The following is a 23,977-nucleotide window of genomic DNA, read 5'->3' on the forward strand; positions in this document are numbered from 1 at the left end:
GTTTACCAATGAGAGAGATTCCATATTCACGTGGAGGAATAAAGAGAAAATGTTGGGTAAATGCTCTAATTGTGTTCAGACCTTGCCGATTGCTCTTTGTCGAGTGAATGATTGGCAATAATAAGGGGCTAAAGTTTCCAAGGAGTAGAAGGTCTCTGAGCTGGCGACCTCTGATGGATTGTGACCTTTGATTGGTCCATAATTTACTTAAATCCACAACATATTGGCCATAGTCAACTAAATCACTCGGATATTATTGGAACCCATTTTTCATCGGTACAAACTCTCTTTGGTATAATATATTGCTCTTTAATAAAAATATATTCAGTGTGGAACACTTTTCAGGCGGTCGCTTCACTGATGATAAATGAGTTAGAAAATTGACCAGGTGCAAAACTGTTAATATTTAATTTCCAATGAGTTGTCAGCATTGCAAAATCACTACACTAAAGGCTTCAGCAAGGACATTCAGTCTTTTTTGTAAATCAAAAACAAAAATGGAAGATGGATGCACTTACACACACGCATACACACATGCACGCACACACACACACACACACACACGCACACACACACACACATTGCAGATTTGTTCTTTGTGTTCCTTTGTGCCTGACCTACAGCATTATCAGATAAAAGATGACACCATCACCACACTTAGCCCTGTAATTATGTAATGGAGGATGTGTCAAAAAGTACAGCATTAAGTACTGCAGGAGAATGGGCCTTTTATGTTTACCTCAGTGTTTACCTTCGCTTGCCTCCACTCCAATTGCTTACCCCCCCCCCCCCCCCCCCCACCCCCTCAAAAAAAAAGCCCTGAATGTGGGAAGGGCTCCGGCCTCCCAAACACAGAGTGGTTCCTTTCTCCTCCCCCCTTTGGGTGTGGATAGCCATTTGGGAGGAAGCGGGCTGCTCTGTCAATTAGACAGTAGCTGGGGGAAGCAGAAGAGCGTTTGGTAGCCGTGGGTACTCCTCGCTACAGAGAAACAGCTGTGAGTGTGAGCGGATCAGGTAAGAGCTCGTTCATCCACTTATAGCAGTGCGGGGAGTTAGCCAGGGGATCAAGCCAGGGGAGCTGCCTTTCTCTGTGTGGGGCCATTGAGTTGCAAGGAGAAACTCAGGACCAAGGGGATCTGGACTAAATGTTTGTTTTAAGCAGATGTGTGTATTGGACAATGATGCTGTTCCAGTCTTTTGTATTTTTGTTTGTAGTTCAGCTTATATACATTTATGTATATTTTTACAGTTCAAGATGTATATTAGGAAATAAAATAATTTTTTTGTGCATACTTTGGTCTCATATGGCCAAAAGCTTTTCTTAGATTTATAGATCTACTGAGTACACTCCCTTCTCTTACTTACGATGTAAAAATAAAGAGTAGAGTGAGATTAACTCTATGGCAGCTGAAACATTTCTCCACAGACAAGACTTATCTCTTTTCAAATCTTGCTGTACATGAGCTGCAGGATTTACAGAACAGGGAGTCTAAAGGAAGCTTTGTGAGGATGATGAACTGTACTGACTATGAATTCCTCTTTGTAAGAGTGCACCTCCCTCAGTCTTGTTGTTTTTTTCATCTTTGATTCATTGAGAGTTTCATTTGCTTGATTCATTACAGTTTGTAGCTTGTCTTTGTGCTGCTGTTTAGAACTCAGCTTTCCTGATGGGGCATCCTCCACCAGGAAGTTCTCTTATTCTTTCTTTTCTTGATGAGACAGCAAAAACATTTGTTTCTCTGAGGAAAGGACTGCAATTTATCATCATTATTTTTTAACTCCAAAGTGTGCATGTGTGGTGTATGTGTGTGTGGATGTATATATATATATATATATATATATATATATAGTAGAGAGAAAGAGACAGAGAGAGAACCAATGGACAACCAATAGCATAGGCACATGTATGCATTCACAGAAGTGATGTAATATGGTAATTTGTTTTTGTCAAGTCTAATGTACGGCTCTGACATCTCAATTCAGTCGAACATTAGTTTTTCAAATGGTGCCCGGGAGACATCATCGGGTCGCACTGCAGAGGATGCTGATTGGCTGCTGAGGGGCACTTCAGTCGGCTGCAGAGAATCTGGGATTTTTCCTTCACTCCTCGGTCTTTGCAAATTCTTGACTGGGACCCTGTCATTAGCGAGATGAGAGGCAGTGGCAGTTCTCAGAAGGAAGGCAGTCGATCCTGTTGTCTCTAGCCAGCTTGTACAAGCCATTCCCAGCCATGGAACGCGTGCTTGTCAATGGCAAAACCACTGGGTCTACCCCCCAATGAATGTGGTTTATGGAAATAATAGTCTCTGCCAGCTTCCTTTGAAGATGCATAGTAACAATTATGATAATAACAACAGCAGTGTGTATTGCGGTGATTCGTGATGACTGTCGGATGTTGCATCTTGGAACCTGTGAGTGGGACAGTCTGTGCTTGTCCCTCAATTGCAAATGAACTTGCAATATTATAAAGCTTTTCTGGGACTTAATGGGACACAATTAGGGACTCCTTAACACAGCTCACTCTCTCGTGTGGAATCAAGTGCTCTCATCATGTGAAATATGAAGTGCAAAGAGTGCTGCCATTTCAGAATATAGTTTATATATTCCTTTTCTGAGCCAGTCTTGCATATTTTATTAGCTAGGTTTTATACTGTGGTTATCATTAAAAATATTCCACATATGACGAATATAAATCAATATTATCAACATGCATGATCAAATTCACGTTGTGACTTTATAACTTCAAGCTATTTCTATCTTAGAATGAAGTCATTATTGTGCACCCTGACTATGCATTTCAAAGAGAAACTCCTTTGAAGCAGAATAAAGCTTTTCTTCTGGTGGCCTGTTTATGTCCAGTACCCTGTATTTGTGTGAATGAACCCCAATTTTACAGCCAGGATTTACATAGGAGGGAGACCCCTCATCCAATCAGAGACCATCGTCTGCAGGGTCTGTAGCAGTGGGTTTAGTGCGTGTGCATCGGGGTACAGGCCACCCACCCAGCATGTCGTTGGGTTCTCTGTACTGTCACATGGGTCACATGACCATCCACCCACTAAGCATGTCTGAGAGTGACTTGGTGCCATGTACTGCATTTCACCCCTCTGAACCAATCCCCAGAGTCACACTGTGCACCCGGGTAATTGAATGATCCCCTTTCTTTAATGAAAAGATCCAGGCTCGACATTGCTGCTTTGCACATCTGTGTCCCCTATTCACTTCACCTCTCACATAAAAATGAGGCTTCTGATTGGAAGTGACATTAGTGGAATAAGCATTTGTGACCGAGAGCATTTTGCCTCTTCCTGTATAACAAAAATAAACCAGGAGCAAAACCAATTAAAGCCAAAATCCAAAGTGAGCTGCACACTGTTCCCCAGTCACCCCACACAACTAATGGGATTGATCTTTTGTGTGGTAAAGTACAGAGAACACTGACTGGCACTGGAGCGAAAAGACAAATTTCATCGTTCTTAGCTCGCTTAGAGAGGGAGGAATTGTCAACTGCTTATTGACAGAAGCGAAAGGAGTGCAGCAATCTACCAGCAGGACATTCAAGTTCATCCAACTGTGGAATGGCATATGAGACACTGAACAGACTCGCCCAGTGTTTATGCTACATAGTCCATGCAGGAGCAGCTCATGGGGTGGAAGATTTATACATTTAGGCAAGGGATAAAGTACTCTTGTCAAATGATATAGTTTTTATCCCGGCATCAAAAGTACTTTGGTTTTGAAAGAGGGTGACCATGACCGTGCTAAAGTCAAACTAAATTATAAATTGAAAGAAGAAAATCTGCAAGGTCTAGGAACTTCTATGCCGTTATTTCATTTCTTTTAGCAAAAGTTAACGTTTGCTAATTGAAGGCACAATGCGTAGTTGTATTTTCTTACATACACAAACTGTAGACACAGGATTCTTTTTGGTCCATTGTAGACACGGGATGATGAAAATACTGAGAAAACACAAGTTTTCAAAAAACATGGATATACATTGGAAACTATCATGAAAGTTTCACAACTTTACAGATTGTTGAAAAAGGTTCCAGTCATCCCAGACATTTTGGACTAATCACAAAACGGAGGTGCTTGTGTGGCCTGGAGGAGGACAGCTTTGAAGATCTTGCACATTGTGGGAGCATTTGGCCAAGTCTGTGTTTGAAAATGAATCATTCCACGACTGGACCAGGCCACATCTCTTTGCTATTGTGCCTTCCTCTAGGCCTGCACAACATCCTTTCAACACTGTGCATTGAACTTGCTCCAAATGCCAGGACTCACTCACGAACATTACAAACAGAGGTGAACCATATAATCAGAGCCCAGGTTTGTAAAACGTGTTGAGTCTTGCCCTCTGAACAATGCTGACAGCTCTGGGATTGTTAGATCACAATTTAAAATGCTGAAAAACAGTCAGGTTTCTGTATCTGCCTTGCTATCACAATATAAGAGAAAATGATCCGATTTTCCATAGCGGAGTATATTCATGCACAGCGTTCCACTCTCAGCCTTGGTGTAATGAACACCAGTAGTTGAAACATAAATACAAGATTTGGTTGGAACTAGCTAGAGCCAAAAAGGAAACTATATTTCTCTCTGAGCCATTTTATTAGGGTATCTTCAAGGCATTAGCCTGTCTTCTAGGCTCATCTTCATATTACATGGATACTATATAATGAACCGAAAGAGATTGTATGTTTGAACTTGCCTGGATATGCTAGATGGCAGGGTCGGATTTGTTGGTCTGTGAGATAATGTCAATCACATGGTCTAGTGGGGGCTAGTTTGAGGTAGAGGCTGCTTATGTTTGGGAGGATAATGAAATAGAGATCAACAAGCTCATAGCGTTGTGGGGGGTCTAGCAGTGTTTGGGCTTGGGTTCAACTGAAACTAAGGTCTACCCCCACAGCCATGTAATGGTAAATTAAACTGACTGGAAGATAAGATCTGGGCTTTAAGACAGCGCAAGTACAGGCTTACCGCGGTCACCTTGTATAAAAACAAGCTCTGTGTACACATTAAGCACTGCTCTCTCCACGCTAATGTGCACCTTGTTGAAGGTGATGATTTTTCAACAATGTTGGCTCCGTTGTCGGGGTACTGAGCACCGGCTTAATCCATTCTTGGTGGGTTACGTCTCGTGCTCTTGGAGCCTAATATTTACCTTTTGCTGGGGCGCAGGGCGAAGCTCGGCGACGTTGGAAAAGGCGGCTCTTGGAGTGGATCTCAATGGTGGGAAATTTCCCAGAGTTAATCTGTTTGAGTGCAGGCAGGAATTCGCCCCTTTAGCCCACGGTACACACACTTAATCCCCTCTCCACATGGGACTTACCGAGCCATGCAAGCCCACTGGTTCCTTTTACATGGGCTCTCTTGGAACTTGACTTTCTCCATTACGCCCACATCCTGAAGAGTTAATCTAACTCCCTGAGGTTGGGCTACACCGGGGCAGATGAGGCCTTTGTGTAGATCTTAGCCTTCACCATGACTGATGAATTGGGTTCTCATAAAAGCTGCTGGGCACATGGAATGTGCTCGTCTCTGGAACACTGGGCCCCCAAACTCACCAGCCACCTGCCACATTGGTCCATGTCAGGCTCCTCACTGCAGGACCCTGGGTAGCACGGAAAATCCACAAATTTCACGTATGTCATTCAAATTCTAACCTATCGTCTTCTAATGCATCATCTAGGCGTGAAACGAGATTTAAGAAATTGAGGATTAAGTCGCACAGGATAGATGGTATATAATTGCTCCCCCAGAACTAGGTAATGTAAAACCACCTGCTTCTGTCTTTTCCATACTGCTCTAAAAATAAGTGTGCATATTTACCCCAGGTGCTTTGGAATTCCCCTCAGCCAATCATTTTCTGAGGCTAACAGCTAATGTTTTACAAAGCTGGTCCTAACCTGAATTCCCTAGCATGTCACTGATTCTGTGGACTGCAGTTACTTCAAGTTCTCTGATGACATGTGTACAGCACCAGCTGAGGAGCTTATGAGTTTGTTACTTGCAGTTACCTAACGACTACCACAAAAAGCACACTTAATAAGATTTATAACTATTAGTCACTGATATTAATAAGCAATCATTCATTTCAGGATTCAAGATCGTTCCGTTTAGATACCTGTTTTAGATGAATGTTTTCAATGGCCTCTACTTCTTGAACTGAATAATAAATCCCAGAAGTAATATTCTGACGTGTGTGGCGGTTGTTATGACTACAGCATGTAAAGTGTGCAAGGTGAAACCCGGGGCTGTGATCACAGGGCACGGTCAGGGACGGTTTACCTGTCTGCGCCCCTCGCTGGCCCAGAGCCAGCAGGTATCACGCAGGCATGCGCCGTCGACAACAGAGCCTCTGTTGAACTTCGGAGGACCACAGCGCTCCCTCAACCCCCCTCCTCGGAGCGTGATAAGATCTGCAGGGGGCTGCCGAAGAAGTCAAAGCCAGGAACTTTAATCAAACAGAAACGACCCCAGAAATGAACACATTCCGCGTAGGCTCTGGCCTTTACCGCGCGCGCACCACCGTTCCTCGCTGCACCTCTTCCTGCTCTCCTCTGTGAACACGCGCGAGACCTGCGAGCCAGAGAGGTGACACGGGTCCCAGGACGCTCTAATTAGGCCGGCCGGGCCCGGGCAGATCCAGCAGCAGAGGTACGCCACTCTCTGATTACCCTTCCGTCTAATTAGCGCTGGCACTGGGGCTGCAGATTGGAGGGCACGGCGGCTCGCGGAGGGAGGGGGGAGGGGGGGGACGGGTCGTGGGCAGGTAAGCCGCCCCAGGCGGCCGCGCTCGCGCCCGGGCAGACACACCAGAGCTCCTGCAAATGAGCGGGTTCGGCCCGGGGAGCAGCGTGTCATTATCACAGGCAGGGCCGCCAGGTCTGAGCGACGAAGGCCAAGTTTCAGTCTCCCAGCCGCTGGAATGCAAGGGGCGGAGATGTAGGCTCTGGGAGAGCGCTGTTTGGTTTTTAACAAAGAGCAACAGCATGTGTATTTTGTTGTGCGGCGGTGGGGGGGACATGGCATGGATCATTACTCCTAGCCCAGAGTAAATTATTATTAAGGTTAGAATGTCAACAGTCAACATCATTTGTAAGAAGTGCAATGAGTGTGCAAATCCTCCCCCCCCCCCCCCAGGGAGGGGCAGAGTGGAACAGGACCTTAGCGGTTACTGTGTCCCTGGCCGTGTTTCAGGCTTTTATCATGGGTTCTTCTGGTGTCCCATACACCCGAGCCCATCTGTCAATGGTCACTCAGACCATTCCTGTTGATAGGAGCAGACAGTACAATGAGGCCTTGGATGCTATCACAAGCAACATGATCCATAACTGATGTATTTAATGTGTGCTGTGCGTACCATGAGAGTTGGGTGTTGAAATATGCTGTACATGGAAAAAATGATATAAGGTAAATGCACAGACAGGAGGATTACAAACAGAGCTGAAAAACAGGAAGAGATCAGTCTTTTTCCCAGCGTATGTCCAACAGCACATTGCATCAAATGAGTTTTCATTTAGCTGAACAGAACTGTAAATGTTGCTTTATGTGTTTCTCATTTGCACTTGCATTCAGATACCGGTATTACCCTTTCTTACTCAAACGCTGATTTGAGGTCAGGTTTGTGTAAATATATTTTGTCTCATGCGTGGTCATACATTTTTGCATTCTACAAATTATAACTTTCAAAGTCCTTGAATCATCCCAGGTTTTGGTCTGATGTGATTAACACAGCGAGATTGATGCCCACGCACAAATGGTTTCTGGGAAGGTGCATAACCGAAACACTAACAGAGAGCTCATGATTGCTTACATGTGGAGAGCCTTAACTGACAGCGCCTCCCCCATAAACTAATTCATCTGACACAGTGTCCTTCGTCTGGCAGGAGTCCAGGTTAAACATCTCCAGAGAGGGTAATTATTGTGAGAGATTCGCTGGGACAAGCCATCTGATACAACAAACCAAGCTGAGCTGAAGAGCCCCTTCAGAGAAATTAAATCCGTCACAAGCATGCCCAAGGAGTACAGCAGAAATCTTGTTAAACAAGAAAGGAACACCATTATCATACCATTCAAAAGCTTTTCATTTTCCGGTAAGAAATAATGAAAAGATTATCTTTTCAGTGATGTACCAGCATCGTTGGGCTGCATGTTTTGAATTGACAATGAGATGCCTTATGCCATTGGTGCTGCTGAAGGTCATTGGCTTAAGTGAGTGCGATTTAACAGGATGAATTTGCAGGATGGCACTATCTGTAGAAATAGCTGAATAACAATAGAACCCACCCCACACATCACCGTCCTCAAATACGGCTAGGTTGAAAGAAACAAGTGTAACAGTCAAGATTAAAATTTGAGGATGGAGTAAAAATAAGCGGATCATCACAAAGACGGTAAATGGTGCATCTTCACTGATCAGCAGACCCCTCGAGCCTTTTCCTCAGCATCCGCTGATCCACAAATCGCTGGAGGGCGGGTCTCCTGTTCCCAGACTCGTCTGCAGGGTGCCCCCTCCTCTGCTGAGCCACTCATCACTCAGGACAGGGTGCTGAGGATCACTCATCGTCCAGGTCACTCAGTGTGATACCGGGCCCAGCAGGACCCCGGGTTCATGTCACAGTCCCCAGACTGTTCCTGTTATACTATGCTATACACTGCTACCTGGAAAATTATTCCACGTTCCTACTCTGAGTATTTACTCCATATTTCGACTCTAGCCTCTACTCCACACTGCTATCCTAGAAATTGCCCCACATTGCAACCCCAGTCATTACTTCTATACCAAACCTTTACTCTAAACCAGTTCCCAAACCTCTCCCTGGGTACCCCAGCTGGATCTGGATAATTGAAGATAATTCATGTGTTCCACCGCAAGCAAACCTGATGCAACAAATCAAGCCCTTGCACATCAAGCTAGGTGTGCAAGTACTTGGATCCAGCTGGGGTACCCAAGGAGAGGTTTGGGTATCAATGCTCTAAACTGCTGCTCTAATCAATACCCCACACTGCACTAAACTGAGCTCTCATTTATAAATGGGTAATCTGCGGATTAAGCATTTGACTGGTCCACCAGAGCAGTTCTCACAGGACACGTACTCATTGAGAAGACTGAGGAAGCGCACAATCAGTGCACCCATCCTCCTCAGCCTGACATCCATTAGAACAGATTGAGTGTGCTCCTGCAAATGGATCTCCTGGGCCTGTGCACAAGGCACAGGAATCAGAAATGGCCGATACTTATCTGAGGAGCGACTGAAAAGGCTCTCTGTGTCTGTCTGCTTCCCTGGTTCTGAATATAAACTTGCTTTTTTTGGACAGGGTTTTACATCTCTGAAAGTCTAATTGGTTGAGGGAAACCTATGTCACAAGAACAACAATAGTGTTTGTTTTTATTTTACTCAGTGTTTTCTCTCCAATAAATATATGGGTCATTTATTCCATTAATGAGAATGGAAATATTGCTATGAGAATATGGGCCAGTTTTATTAATATTAAGCTTTGTCCTGGACTAAAATGAGCATTGTATGGAAAATCTCCTTTCAAAATTTAATTTGTTTTAGGACTAGGCTTAATCTGTGTCTGTAAAACCGGCCATATACACGTATGTTCAGAAAACAACACTGAAAACAATTCCCAAGAAACTAATATACTTCATATTTACTTTTAAAAAAATCAATTGTAAAATTTTACTGGTAACCTAATGTATCCAATGTCTTACAGTGACTGACCGCAGAACAGCTTTTACATTCAAATCAAACAAAAAGTGGAAATTAAAAGATATAAAGAGGAAGATATAAAAAACTGACAAGTGTGTGTTTGCTTTTAAAAGAGTTGGAGTTATTATCATAGCTGTTCTTGGCTGTTGTTTACCTTGCATTGACCAGACCAAAACATTTTTTTTAATTATTATTATTTTGGTTGTGTAAAGAAAACATTTCGACATAGCTACATATTTTCAGACAAGCCTGTGTGTGTTTGGCAAAAATATCTGAAGTAACTGCTGTGAGGCAGCTTTGATGGAAAGAAAGGCATTTGTGTGGAGAAAGGTCTAGCCCTGACCTGCTTCATGCAGTCCCCAGTGTTTCTACATGCATGTGAAGCCCCTAAACACACTCTGGCGGATGGCCTCTTAACCTGTCCAGCCCTGGCCATAAGAGGTAGGGCTGTGGGGGGGATAGTGGCGACAGGAGGTGGGGGCATTCTGATAGTGTGGCAGCAGGCTCAAATTTTGATAGCTCACAGCAGCACATGAAAGGGAGCGCTTGGGGAGAACAGGAAGAGGGGGGCAGGGAGGAGCCAGCAGGGACCAGGGACATCTGCCAAAAAAAGGGAGGCTAACCGCAATAAATAAGTGAAGACAACTCTGGGATTCGGAGCTTACTCCAGACTCCCTGTGGCCAGTGAAGAGATGTGGCCTTGGGCAATTCATCACAGGGATTTACTGTGTTTGTCTTGCAATTTCTGTCTGCTTCCTTTGGGATTATCTGAAGATTAAAACACAGCGAATGGAACAAAGGAAAGATAAAATGGCAATATAGGGGACAATCCTGTGTACTTTAATATAATGATGATTATTAATTAGTTCTGTGTTTGTGGGCGGGAGAGAGAGAGAGAGAGAGAGAGAGAGAATGAAAGAAGGAATGAAAGAAAGAGAGAAAAGCCATGGGGCAGCCCACAGTGTCTCAGTGAATTATTTGTTGCATGGCTGTAGAGACTCTGTACTATACTCTGGACACTGTCAGCACTGTGGGACTTACAGCTGAGGAGCTGCAGTGATTCATAAGTGCCTGAGTCACTTGAGTCCTCTCTCACTTTTTCTCAGTGCCTCTATTTATGGAGCAAATCGGGCTCCATAAATTCAATGCCGTCTGTCCTAAGTGGTAGAAAATAGGCAAACTGTCAATATGACGCCAAAGTGACAAGCCATTTATCACTTCCCCCAGCCACACAGTTAATGGGTCGTTTAAGGGCAGTTTGAGAAATTAACCCTGTTTAACAGTGAGTTCAGAGCCGACAGTTGAGCCGGCCCTCGGTTGGACTGACCTGCGGTTCCAGGGCTAGTGAACTGCTCAGGTCAAAGGTCATCTTTGAAGTGGCAATCTGCACTGCAGGAGACAGACTTCTGCCTGAGACCCTACAGAAAATATTTCACCAAAAAACGCAGTCACTCACTGAACCACCCCCAAGACTGGAGCCAGCCACAGTACTTTGATGACTGACTACAAAATTAGGGCCTAAATTATTGTCAGATTTGGTATGTTATGGTAGAGGAAGTGCCTACTTTACTGTGTATCTACAATATGTGACATTTATAGTAAATAAAGCAGTAAATAAAGCAGTTTAGTAAATTTTTGTAGCAGTTTAGTAGCACTTTAGTAAATAAAGCAGTCTGGCATGGCTGTGTTCTTGTGGTCATTCTTAGATGTGGTGTGGTTGTGGGCCTGACTCAGGATGCTGGAGGAAGCCACAGAGCTCTGTGAGTGTTTGAGAGCTTACAGTGACATACTCCAGGAGCAGCACCCCCCTGTCTCTGCCTTATAATGGTCACTGGAAAAATAAATGCCATTTTAATTTATACTTGGAGTATCAGTACATTGTGACAAAAGACATTTGTGACATCAAATATCTCATTGGTTTCTGTGAAGGTTTTGACTTTGCATTCACTTGTTGAGTGGATGTCTTAGATGCTCACCAGATGTGGAGACTGAGGTCGCGAGAGACAAAGTTCACAGCACTCATCTGGCACATCCAAACATTGAGATTTAGTTAACCTTGAATGTCAGAGCTGTTCAGTGTCATTTTTCCAATTACTCTAAAAGAGCTCTCATTAACACTGAAAATGTCCCTGACTCCTGCTCACACTCAACACTATGAGGGTATCAGATTTAGGCAACATCTCAGGTCACTGCTTGGTCAAGACATCCTTGAATGACACAAATATTTAAATGGGACTGTTTTGATTTCAGATAATGTGCAGCTGTGTGGTGTCTAGCACAGGAAGCAAGTTTTGACTTGCAGTATTTTAGAAAGTAAAACATACTGTAGTTGCAAGCAGCAATGCAGCTGGCCAGACACCAAGGTAACAGATACGTTGTCATGTTACTATGGTCATCAGTTCACAATAACTCATTTTCATGGCTTTTGCTGGAAAAAATGTTAGATTAAAAGTGATTTCAAAATGTAATGTTTTTTTCTCCTTTTGGAGATTTCGTTCAAAGCAGAATCTGCTGTACATGTCAATGATTGCTTTGACAGTAGTTGAATTTTTTTTTCTCAGACATCTTCTACTCCTGATGAAGAACTTCCAGGCGGCACACAACAACCGAATTGAGTCATCTGTGTTCTAAACCAGGTGTCAGCATTCACACTCAATCCAGTGCCTACATGACAACCCCCTCTGTGTGTCTGAATAAGACAGCATTGTGATAGAAAAACGCATGTGACTTCATCACACTGTGTGAGAACCGAAGACAACAGAGGCTACTGCTGCTGATCATCCCAGAGAGGCTGTCTCGATCCTCCATCCGCTCTCCCTGAGGGCTGTTCTATGAGGAGCCAGGGAGGTGGGGGCCACTGCTGAACCAGAGCCATGGGCCCTTTGGGGGTGCTGCTATTGCTGGGGGCCTTCCACTGGACCCAGGCCTCTCTGGTGAAGGTCAATAAGGGACTGAGAGTGAAGAGGGGCGAGTCAGCCTACCTGCAGGAGGGGGACCTGCAGTTTAACATCCCCCGGGAGAAGGACGCCTGCAAGGTGGAGGTCGTCCTCAACGAGCCAATCACACAGCGGGTGGGGACCCTGACCCCTCAGGTACTGTCCCAGGCTTCTTGCTCTTGACTTTGTTTGTATACATGCAAGATGGTCAGCGCAGTTACCTAGAGCAGAATAATTGGGCTATTTGTAAACATGTATTTTTTAAATGGCCTAAACTAAAATGTGCATGATCGAATGACTAATTGCTGAATAATTATTAAATAGCTTTGAAAAAGCTGGTAGAACCATGATCATAGTTGTAAAAAGCGAAAAATAAGAATGGTCTGGTCTAAACATGTTTTTGCTCAAATGTATCTTTTTGACAGATGTGGCATGTAAAAATGAATGGTTTTCACCTTGATGGGCAGGGCCAGGGCCAGGGGGCTCTGTCTCTCTCTTTCTCTCTGACTTAAATGAGATCATTACGTCGATAATTAGTCAAAACACCTGTTTTAAACAGGTCACAGTCGTAAACCTTCTTTCAAATTGAAAGGCAGTTGGGAAACCTGAAGGATCTTGACACATCACTAGTGAAGCATTCCTCTCATGTGCAGACATACTCACACTGAACTTGGGAAATTTGTTTTTGTTTTTTTGCAATTCCAGCTTATTCCTTTTATTTTTTATTGCTTCTCGGCTGTGATTTATCATGTGAGATTGCATACTATTAGTCCTATTTTGGAAAGTGTTTTGCCTGTACAGACACATCTTTTTTAGCAAGACAACTTGCTTCTGCATTTGTATTGAAGAAGCAAGAAACTAGGCACACTTTGCAGCTGTCCAATGTCTGGCTACAGCCATGCACAAAATGGAAGGCCCTATGCCAGTTAATCAGCGGGGCATGACATCACAAGTGAGGGTACGGAAACTACACCACATTGTGTCCCAGCATGCCTCACTCATAACTATTCTGAGGTTTCCTGTTTGTCCATTGTCTGGATATCCAATACAAGATCTCGAGTGAATGTGAGAAGTTCATGCATTAAGACCTACATGATATAGTAAGAGAGGAGTTCGTTTTTTATTGAATAAAAACGTTGAGGGATAATCTGACAAAAGTGATTTTTTAGATGGTTATGGAAGACAGCCAGTGAATCTGCCTTCCAGATTGATTGGGGAAGGTCATTTTACCATCAGGGTGAAACAAACAGTGCAAATAGTGGTGCTAAAACAGACAGGGCTAGCTAATAAAGTACCTAGAATTCTCTGTATAAACTTAACATTGACACTGATGAACATTGTTATTGATAAGATTTATTCTTTTGTTATGCGTTTTGAATGTTTAACATGCCTGTCTTAGACAGGTGCTCTTTATGATAATTTACTAGGCCCTATTTTTGTTAGCTGAAAACAAGACAATTACAGGCCAAAGAGCCATATTTCTTTCTAATGTCTACTGATGTGAGAAGCACTCAGAAAGCTAACTCGGAGAGTGTGAGCTTTGTCTGGCCTCACTTATTTAGATTGCACCACACATGTGAATCCGCTGACTCATTAAAACATTCCAGTCTTTAGTGCCTCTTTCATCAATTCCCTGTCTTGGCACGACAAGACTCAGTCAGTCCATTCACCACCATCTTATTTAGTCACAGTATGGCCACAGATCTCAACTCCAAAGAGGACCTCAGCCAATGGGAAAGCTACAATTAAATATGTTTTCTGTGAACTTGGGACACCTACTTTTCATATATTTGTGTCAATGTCTGCATAATGATGTGGGCACAAAGAAAATCCAAACATTTTGAATTTCAAGATTGGTGTTTTTCATCTGGTTTAAGTTAAGAATACTTCAAACTTTATTTTTTTATATCCATAGAGCCCCACACACTATTACTACTGTGAGCAGAATATTTGTGTAACAACCTCTGACAAGTAAGAGCGCTACTTTCCGTAATTCTATGTCTACCAAAGGTCATTGGTCATTTTCATCTGTTTGATTCAATAGGTGTGTTTCTGGTTCTAGGTGTTTGACTGCCACTTCCTGACTGATGAAGTAAAATACGTCCATAATGGTTGCCCAATTCTACGGAAGGATACAGTCATGCTTCGACTATATAGGTGTGTTCAGCTGGAGACTCAATCTCGTCACAGCACAGGCTAATACTGCATTTTTGGCAAAATATTCTTGTTTGTGTTTGAAAATATGAGATTCATAAGAATTTTTGAATCAGGCTGTGGATGTGAATTCATCTGTCTGCTCAGGTTCACAGACACGGACACATACACAGAGGTTTTCTACCTGAACGTGAAGATTCTGGAGCCTGACTGCAATGTCATTAAGCTGGGGCCCAGGACTCTGGCGGTGCCCGAGTTCTACGGGCTGTCGGACGTCCTTGACGGGAACGTACTGTCCTTCCACTACGAGCACAGGCCCAACCTGGAATGCACTGTCCGAGTGTCCACTCAGGAAACACATCTCCCTGCCCATGGGCAACTGGTCATCGGGGAGCTTGAGAAGCTGGAGCCCAGAGGAGATGAACCCCACAGCTTCATTCCCATTCGCCAGCAATTACGTATGGCCTGCTGCATTAAACTGAAGCCTTTACATTCTCCAAAGAATGCAATTTAGTTAACCATCTCTGACAGAAATTATGTAATTTATCGCAATATACAGTAAATATGTGACTTTTTGGGAAATATGATAAATATATTTCAGAGCAGTGTCATATATTGCAACATCTAAATGTGCAAATTAATTATATATTCACCCATATATTGTGAAGTGTTGTAAAATGTTAAGAATATATTTTATTTCAATATAATTTCAGAATATTCTTTTTCTCTAAGGGATGTCTGAGCAGGATATTATGGCCAGCCTCAGTCTCTCTGTGACATATTGTTGCATGCATAGTAGTTACCGTGGAGAAAGGTTTGGTGTTACAGGGTTATTTAGGTTCATTACAATGTTTAACCAAATTTTACCTGATTTAAATGTTTTCTCCAGAGTTCAGAAATGGGGAGTAGCACTCAGCTATTTTACATTGGCTATCGGCTACCACTGAATGATTAGTTCTTAATTAAACCACTGGTAACCACGTGCTGTGCTGTATCAGTCCGTAAGCTGATCCATTGCAGTAGATGAAGTAATGAGATCTATGTTGTCAGTAGCCTTCTTGGTCTTGTCCCCACAGTGAACATGGCCAGGGCAAAGTGTACAAATGAGGCTTGTCGGAAGGGAATGAAACTTGTGCAAACCACCAAGGTGCCCTGTGATGAATTCCTGGTGATGGGCCTGAGGTACCAGCACACTGACCCCCCCTCGCCTGATATTGATTACATCGCTATAAGACTGGACCTCACTGACACCAGGAGCAGGACCATTTACAAGGTCTGTCCTTCAGATCTGATTGTGCATGTTAATGTAGGAGCTATGAAATCTCAAAGCTGATATACTGACAGAATTTTAAAAAGCCTGTTTCGTCCTTGTTGGTACGTGAGGACCACAGGCTGTCGCCACTGGTTGCCGTAGTTGCATTTCACAGCGCATGTCTCGGTTTTCTCCCTGCGCAGTCTGAGCGAGCCTGGATTCCAGTGTCAATCAAGAACGCCATCCCGAACCAGCCGCCCAGGCCGGCTTTCATGTCCATGTTCATCTTGGAGGTGGACCAGTTCATCCTCACGCCCCTCACAACGGCGTCCCTGGATGCCGAGGACAGCGAGACGCCCAAATCCCTGCTGGTGTTCAACATCAGCAAGCCCCCTAAGGAGGGCTTCATCACTCACCTGTCTGACCACACCAGACCCATCACGTCTTTCACCTGGGGGGACCTGCATGACATGCTCATCGCCTACCAGCCCCCCAACTCCAGCCATACCCAGCGCAGGAATTATGAGGTGCCACACTCCAACAAAACCCCGTATTACCCCCATTTTGAAGCAACTTGACACTGCCCTCATTAAATAGGACATAAAGTTCTGTATTTCATTCACTAAAACAGACCTCAGCTTTGATTTTTAGCAGCCACGACATGTTTGTTACAGATCTTCAAACTTCATTGTCACTTCATCAGGAAGCAAAGCTCTGGTTCTTGATCTGATCACTGAAACGCAGTCTCAAAACAAACCAACTCAACAGAACTTTTCTCTACTTATAGGTGGATTTTGAAGTCCACGACTTCTTCTTTGAAAGAAGCTCTCGAATCACGGTCCATGTGTCAGTCAGAACTGCAGATACCAACGCACCCAGGGTGTCATGGAACATGGGTAGGAGCCACATTATCGACCCATGGTATCACAGACTCTCAATTGTGGGTCATGTATTGAGCAAATGGTGTAGAATTCCATGAACATTCTGGTCACTGTTGCAATGCATTGTCATGGCATCACTTCCTCTTTCCTTGATTGGCACAGGCATCAGTCTTCTGGAGGGTCAATCTCGTCCAATCACGTGGGAGCAGCTGCAGATTGTAGACAATGACAACCTAAAAGCTGTGCGCCTCATCACAGTGGATGGGCTTCAGCATGGAAGACTAACTGTAAATGGTAATGAGATTATGCATATGACAACTGATTATAATAACCAAGAACAAACAGAATGGATGATAAATTAAGCAAAAAAAACACACTCAGCCTTGCATTCATTTTCAGAATAACCAAAGCAATGTTTGTAATGTTGTTTCATCAAAATATTAAAGGTTAAAGATACTATTGTTATTGATACCTTGTCTCGCATAACATCCAGGTGGAAAAGGCTTCATGTTCAGCGTCAGTGACATCAAAGCAGGCGTGGTGTGCTATCACCATGACGACAGCGACACCACCAAAGACTATGTGGTCTTCAGGATCACCGACGGCCGCCACCAAACCCGGCATAAGTTCCCCATCAATATCCTTCCCAAAGATGACAGTCCACCCTTCCTCATCACCAACATGGTGCTGGAGCTGTCAGAGGGGCAGACTGCACTCCTGAGGGGATCTATTCTACAGGCCTCCGACATGGACTCCAGTGATGATTACATCCTGTTCAACGTCACACGCCCACCCCAGGCCGGAGAACTCATGAAGATACCAGGACCTGGACTCACTGGTGAGTCATCTCCGCCTGGAATAAAACATTTACCTCTAAAGTGCCAGCTGTTGCAACTATATTCAGGTTTTAATGGACATTTATTGCATTGTTGTTCAACACATCTACAGACTTTTTTTTTTACTGATACCTTTTGTCAAAATGAATCATATTAAGGTCTTCAATGGTAGCAGAGATACCTCATGACCATTGGTTTCCATATACTAGTCACTGTACAAAATGAATAGGCTTTCTTTTGGGACAATTTATGATGGTCATACTGTACCAGGTGAAAAACACCTAAACAGTGACAGTAAACGGTCTGGGTGGAGATTCCATTAAAGATGATTTATGTGTGTTCTGGAGCTTTGAAGCCAACATGTTCTTTGCTCCTCCCCTTAGGTTATCCGGTCACCCGATTCTTACAGAGAGACCTCTTCCACTCAGTCATTTTTTACCGCCATCTGGGGAATGAGGTGTTCGATGATTCTTTTGAAGTTGTGCTCTCAGACTTCCATGACCCACCCAACCTCTCAGAGCCTCAGGTGCACTTCTAGTTTAATTTGTTATTTTGTAATATCAAATGCAATGATTTGAATTTTAGTAGATAGGTTTTTATTAGTTTATTTTTGTTCATGATTTGGCCTCATCAGTCCTGGTCGTAGACCCTGTCCTGTAATTAATACTGTAACTCACCTGTTTAGGTTATCGTTGTCAATATAATCCCTGTGCACGATCAACTGCCAAGGGAGGCCCCAGGGGCAACTCGGCATCTGGTCGTCAAGGAGACAGAGGTGATCCACCTAACTAAGAAGCAGCTTCACTTTATTGATCTAGAATCCCCTGACAGTGAGCTGACCTACACGGTTACCACAACCCCCTTCTACAGCCACAATTATGGGTGAGCGATATGTACACACAACATGTGGACAGCATCTGACAGGAATGCTTCAATTACAAAGACTTCATTTCTTTAGCGCTAGCATATGGACCAAATATTTGTTTTCCTTCTTGTGAACTAGGAGACATGATGCAGGAAGGTTATTCCTAGTTGACAGCATTCCCAAATTAACCAAGGATCCCAACGCACCAGTGCTAAGGCTCTTCACACAGGTATAAAGTTACTGTCTGTCCTTTATGTCATAGTTTTAGCCAAGCTGAACTTGACATTTTTTGGCAATATTGTATCTTATCACACTGGTATTTGTTTCCAGCATGCTGTGAATTACATGAAGGTGGCCTACATGCCCCCCATTCTGGACATAGGTCCTTACCCCCAGCACATCCAGCTTGTGTTGTCCATCACCAACCAGCAAGGCAGCACCATCACGGGAATTTGCTTCAACATCACAGTGCTGCCTGTGGACAACCAGCCCCCAGAGGTAATGCATCATTCTCATAAACTACTGACTCAATTGGTAAAGGCTTTCATCACAGGCTGTGGGTTCTATGACCCTACAATGTAACACAACTGGCCTTCTGCCACAAGGATTAGAGTAGGCTAAAGCCAGCCAGTGTTACCAGTATATTAGTTCCCCCAAAGATATCCCAGGTACACACAGCTCACCCACTTTTCATCATTGAGGGATACAGCTGCCCTCAAATTGGTGCTAATACTCTGCTGTATTTCCGTTAGACCTGTAGAGGACATAAGAATTATTGAGTGCAATGGAGGAGTGCACATTCTTCAGCTGCAGCGCTAATAATAATTATCATCATGATTGTAATCATAAACATAATTATAATAATGGATTGTGTTTATATAGTGATATTAATCTTATGATCTCAAAGCGCTTTACAGCAAAAGGAGCAATTCCACCTCCAATGTGTAGCACACACCAGGAGAAGGAGGGAAATTGCCCAGAACCATCTAAAGCAGGAGTGTCTAATCTAATCCAAAAATATGAGGGTGCAGGTTTTTGTTTTAGCACAGTTACTTATAAAGATCTTGATTGAAGACCATGATTAGTTAATTAGTTTAATCAGGTGTCGTCATGCTGGGCTAAAACAAAAACCAGCACACACACATTGGCCCTTTCCAGATAGGATTGGACCACTCTGATCAAAAGACACACAATGGATGATTTCAAAACTGAAGAGAAAAAGTCTGACAGCCTCAAACTCATTTATTTTTCCCCCAGGTTTACACTAACCAGCTGACGGTGGAGGAGGGAGGAGACTGTGAGGTGGGGTTGGACCATCTGCTCCTCACAGACCAAGACTCTATGGAAGATGCACTGCGGGTGGAGCTCAAGAGGGAGCCCCATCATGGACACGTTGAGCTGGATGGCTTCCCCATGAAACCAGGACAGGTTTTCACTGTGAAGGACCTGAAAAGCCTAAAAGTTAGGTCAGATATTTTGAGCCAATTTCTCTGCTTTCTTGGGTCACTTTTTAATGTTCAGGTGCTCAGATTTACTTTTAAGCTTAACTACAGTAATAAAACTCGGATCTTATGGTAGCAACCTCCACAAATGTGAATGCTAGTAAAGCTGCAATATGTGTCCTAATTGGGTCATGTCATCATGTAACTGTGATTCCTTTCTCATAGATATCACCATGACAGCACTGAAACAGTGCAGGATGACATTGTTTTCATTGCCACTGATGGAATCAATGCAGCAGACTTTGTTTTGCAAGTGAAGGTGAGACGGTTGCTTACAGTGGCCCTGATTAGGTTTCTTCTGTGTCTCCTATGTTTATCTGAGTATTGCAATACTTTCTTTGATAACTCACATAGGCTTATGTTGACAACGAATATACTGAACCCTTTCCCGATGCTTCATTATTTTAATTTGTGTGAGAAAGTGCCAGGTTGTTTGTTCATTAATAACCCTCTACTCATACACAGGTGATACTGGTCAATGACGAGATCCCAATTATGATGCCGGGTTTGAAACCCATGCTTGACTGTGCCGAAGGCCAAGAGGTGGTCATCACCACAGAGTACCTCTACGCCACAGACAACGACAGCGATGACAGCAGGCTCTACTACATGATTGCTCGGCAGCCCTATCATGGAGTAGTGTGTAGGAGTGGCTTTGTGGTGGATCGGTTCATTCAGGCCGACATAATTGCAGGGATTATCACTTACAAGCACACAGGTAGTGCCACACTTCTGAATACTTGCAACACCCCCTAGCCAGCTTTCTTAATTCTGGTGGCAAGCAATGTATTAATCCCACTGTGTGTAGTTATCTTCCTTTTGGGGAATCATTTGAGCGCATTGTTTTCAATATCTGTGAGGTTGCTGCTAAGGTTTACTTGTATTGTGACTTGTTTAGACCTCATTGCATTCCTATAGGTGTCCCCCAAGGCTCTGTACATGGTCCTTTCCTCTTTTCCCTTTACATGACATCTTCTGGTCCAGTCATCCCTTTCCATGGTTTCTCATACCAATTTTATTTTAACAAAACACGGCATTTCCTTTACCTTTTAATCCCCAACCCTAGCACTCTAATATTATGAAAGTAATTCCATTTTTATTTACATTTTTTATAGCTTAGTATGAATATTATTTGCCTGTAATTACAATTTGTATTTGAGTTCTAGTCTGGCACAGTAAATTTACATTTTATCTTTAGCGATGCTGCATATCCACTCGCTAATCTAGGAAATGTTGTCAGCCAGAACAGTTTCTCATATATCCCAGGTGAATGCAGTTATGTTCTCTAACATTCTAAGTTGCTCTGGATAAGTGTATCTGCTAAATGAATGTAATGTGTTTTCCAGGGGGTGAGATTGGACGATCTCCTCGTTATGACGTCATCACGTTTGTTATTTCGGATGGAGAATCAGAGACCCTCCCATCTTGCTGCCTTAACGAAGGACTCTCATCTCCCAGGCACACCAACAGGCTCCAGCAGACCCTCCCCGTCTATGACCTCAACATCACTGTCTTTCCAGTCGACAGCCAGCCTCCATCCATTGTCATTGGTGATTCCGGTTGTCTTTAGTTTGGCTGATCCTCTTTACTGGATATTACTTCAGAACATTGGACTATCGCTCATTCTGTGGCATCATATGGTTGTCATACAGGTCCTAAAAACGTCATACAGTTCCTAAAAATAGGAGGCGGCTTTTGCATGAGTGGCGTATCTGCCTAGTGAAAACAACACAGTAGAATCCATTAATCTCAATGAATTGATACTTGATAGAATGGATTATCAGCATATCTTTAGAGGATTGCTACTAAAAACATCACATAGAAATGGTTCATATCCCATGTAATATTGAAATAAGCCATGAGTATCACACTTTCCCCTCCCACCTCATCACTTACTGGGTTATGCAAGACACAGTAGTTACTTACATAATAATGATAAGCAGTGTGGTCTTCCTCACAGGAGATGTGTTTGTGGTGGATGAAGGAGGTTCTGCCACCATCACTGTGACCCACCTCAGGACCTCTGACATGGATACACCCCTGGAGGAGCTGGAGTTGATCCTTGTGTCTCCTCCGCAGTTTGGATACATTGAGAACATCTTGCCCAGCCCTGGGTTTGAGAAAAGCAACATGGGAATCAGCATAGGTAACTTCTAAGAATACAGAGGGTCTCCATTTATTGTGTGAACCCCTGAATATATCTATAATGGATGGGTATTCTGCATTAATGGGGGGGGGGGTATATGGCATATATAGCTAAACTAATGTAACAGGCATATTACAGCGTGTCTTACTTTAGACATTTTCTGTCTGTTAGGGTCCTTCTCCTATAAGGATGTGATGAATGGGCATATTAACTACGTGCAATCTAGACACCAGAGAATTGAACCCACTGAGGACCAGTTCATGCTCTATGTGTCTGATGGCAAGCGCCGTTCTTTGGATACACCCTTCTACATCATCATCAGCCCCATCAATGATGAGATTCCAGAGCTGCTTGCCAGAAACATCACTGTGAGTTCAACCGGGGCTGCCTATGAGCCGTGACATGCAGGCATCCAGAGAGCACATCTGCTTATACGCTGAGAACAAAACAAAACATTTGGCTGCAAATGAACTGAATAATTGGTACAATATGGACCATGAATAAAAGCAGATTAGATGATACTTAAGAAACATATGTACAGTAGACTTCTTTACTTGCACTTAATGTTCAAAGATGTCAGTGACAATGTACATCTTTTCTAACCTATGGTTTTTCATCATGTACTAGACTTCCACTGTAGTTGACAGAATTTTGAGTCTCAAATTCCCTCCACATTTGTGACACAATCACATAACCTTGTAGATAAACAGATGCTTCTGTACTGAAGGGATGTAACAAACAGGAAAAGGTTTCCCTGTGGTCTGCTCTCCTGTAGGTACGTGAAGGAGACATGAAGGAGCTGGACCCTACTATACTCAATGCAGTGGACCTGGACATTCCTCACAATGACCTGGTGTTCAGCGTCGTCCAGCAGCCCCAGCACGGCGCGATCATGGGAAGGCTCTACGGGAACGACGTCACGCGCTACAAGAGACTCGTTCGCGAGGGGCACGCGTCAGAGGTGGCGGTGCAGGACTTCACACTGGAGGAGCTGAAGAATGGTAACAGCTCATAGGTTCATAGCTTAATGCAGCGCTTCTCAACCTCGATAATGGGGACCCACTATTTATACTGGCTTTTGTTCCAACCATAATAGCAAGCCCTGTATTGTAATGAGCTGCTAATTGTTCTTAATTAGATGCTTTTATAGGCAATTGAAGGGTTTTGCCTGTAAAGCCACATTATGCCAGAAATAGCTATGAATACCCTAAAAAATTAACATTTCAGAAATTTCAATTAGTCAGACCAACTTATGCTTTTATTTACTGTGCTGTATGTACTAAATGGCAAATAATTCCAGTTGATAGAAATTCCATTTTAATAGATTCAAATACAAACTGACAGGTGAAATCAGTTGGGTCCCATTTGTAGAGTGTGGAAACCAGAAATCATCTTTGCAAAATGCATGAAGTGCACTCTCAGCAAATGGCAACTAAAGCTAAATATGCATTTTCTTAAAATATGTTTAAACCACACAATTATGTTTAACAGTGATTGTGGGTCTTTCTATTCAGGAATGACTGTGATGTACATGCACGATGATTCAGAGAGCAGGCAGGATGGCTTCACCATTGAGCTAACCGACGGCAAACACCAGCTCCAAAAACACATCACGGTCAGGGTTGTGCCAGTCAATGACGAGACTCCTCGTGTGATCAGGTAAAGCTCCCTGTTTTTTCC

General features: G+C 43.4%; 1 protein-coding gene across 4 annotated transcripts in view; it reads left to right on the forward strand.

Annotated features, from left to right (window-relative positions):
- Positions 1-884: 884 nt before the first annotated feature.
- frem1a (Fras1 related extracellular matrix 1a) overlaps positions 885-23,977 on the forward strand; it is a 32,135-nt gene continuing 9,042 nt past the window's right edge. For 3 of the 4 annotated variants that reach the window (XR_004766064.1, XM_035425243.1, XM_035425244.1), the window contains exons 1-21: positions 885-1,014; positions 12,287-12,817; positions 14,724-14,818; positions 14,963-15,273; positions 15,892-16,088; positions 16,271-16,594; positions 16,855-16,963; positions 17,111-17,242; positions 17,442-17,786; positions 18,168-18,310; positions 18,470-18,666; positions 18,788-18,878; positions 18,980-19,147; positions 19,907-20,115; positions 20,317-20,410; positions 20,617-20,869; positions 21,498-21,701; positions 22,112-22,297; positions 22,469-22,665; positions 23,073-23,298; positions 23,812-23,956. Coding sequence is in view for 3 of the 4 variants with exons in the window: in XM_035425243.1 (XP_035281134.1) it covers positions 12,599-12,817; positions 14,724-14,818; positions 14,963-15,273; positions 15,892-16,088; positions 16,271-16,594; positions 16,855-16,963; positions 17,111-17,242; positions 17,442-17,786; positions 18,168-18,310; positions 18,470-18,666; positions 18,788-18,878; positions 18,980-19,147; positions 19,907-20,115; positions 20,317-20,410; positions 20,617-20,869; positions 21,498-21,701; positions 22,112-22,297; positions 22,469-22,665; positions 23,073-23,298; positions 23,812-23,956 (3,845 nt within the window). In the remaining variant the exon portion in view is untranslated. Of the gene's footprint in view, positions 1,015-12,286; positions 12,818-14,723; positions 14,819-14,962; positions 15,274-15,891; positions 16,089-16,270; positions 16,595-16,854; positions 16,964-17,110; positions 17,243-17,441; positions 17,787-18,167; positions 18,311-18,469; positions 18,667-18,787; positions 18,879-18,979; positions 19,148-19,906; positions 20,116-20,316; positions 20,411-20,616; positions 20,870-21,497; positions 21,702-22,111; positions 22,298-22,468; positions 22,666-23,072; positions 23,299-23,811; positions 23,957-23,977 lie in introns of those variants that run through there. The other variant, XM_035425245.1, reaches the window with a different exon arrangement.

Source organism: Anguilla anguilla, chromosome 7 (assembly GCF_013347855.1).
Source record: "Anguilla anguilla isolate fAngAng1 chromosome 7, fAngAng1.pri, whole genome shotgun sequence".
Taxonomy (NCBI): domain Eukaryota; kingdom Metazoa; phylum Chordata; class Actinopteri; order Anguilliformes; family Anguillidae; genus Anguilla; species Anguilla anguilla.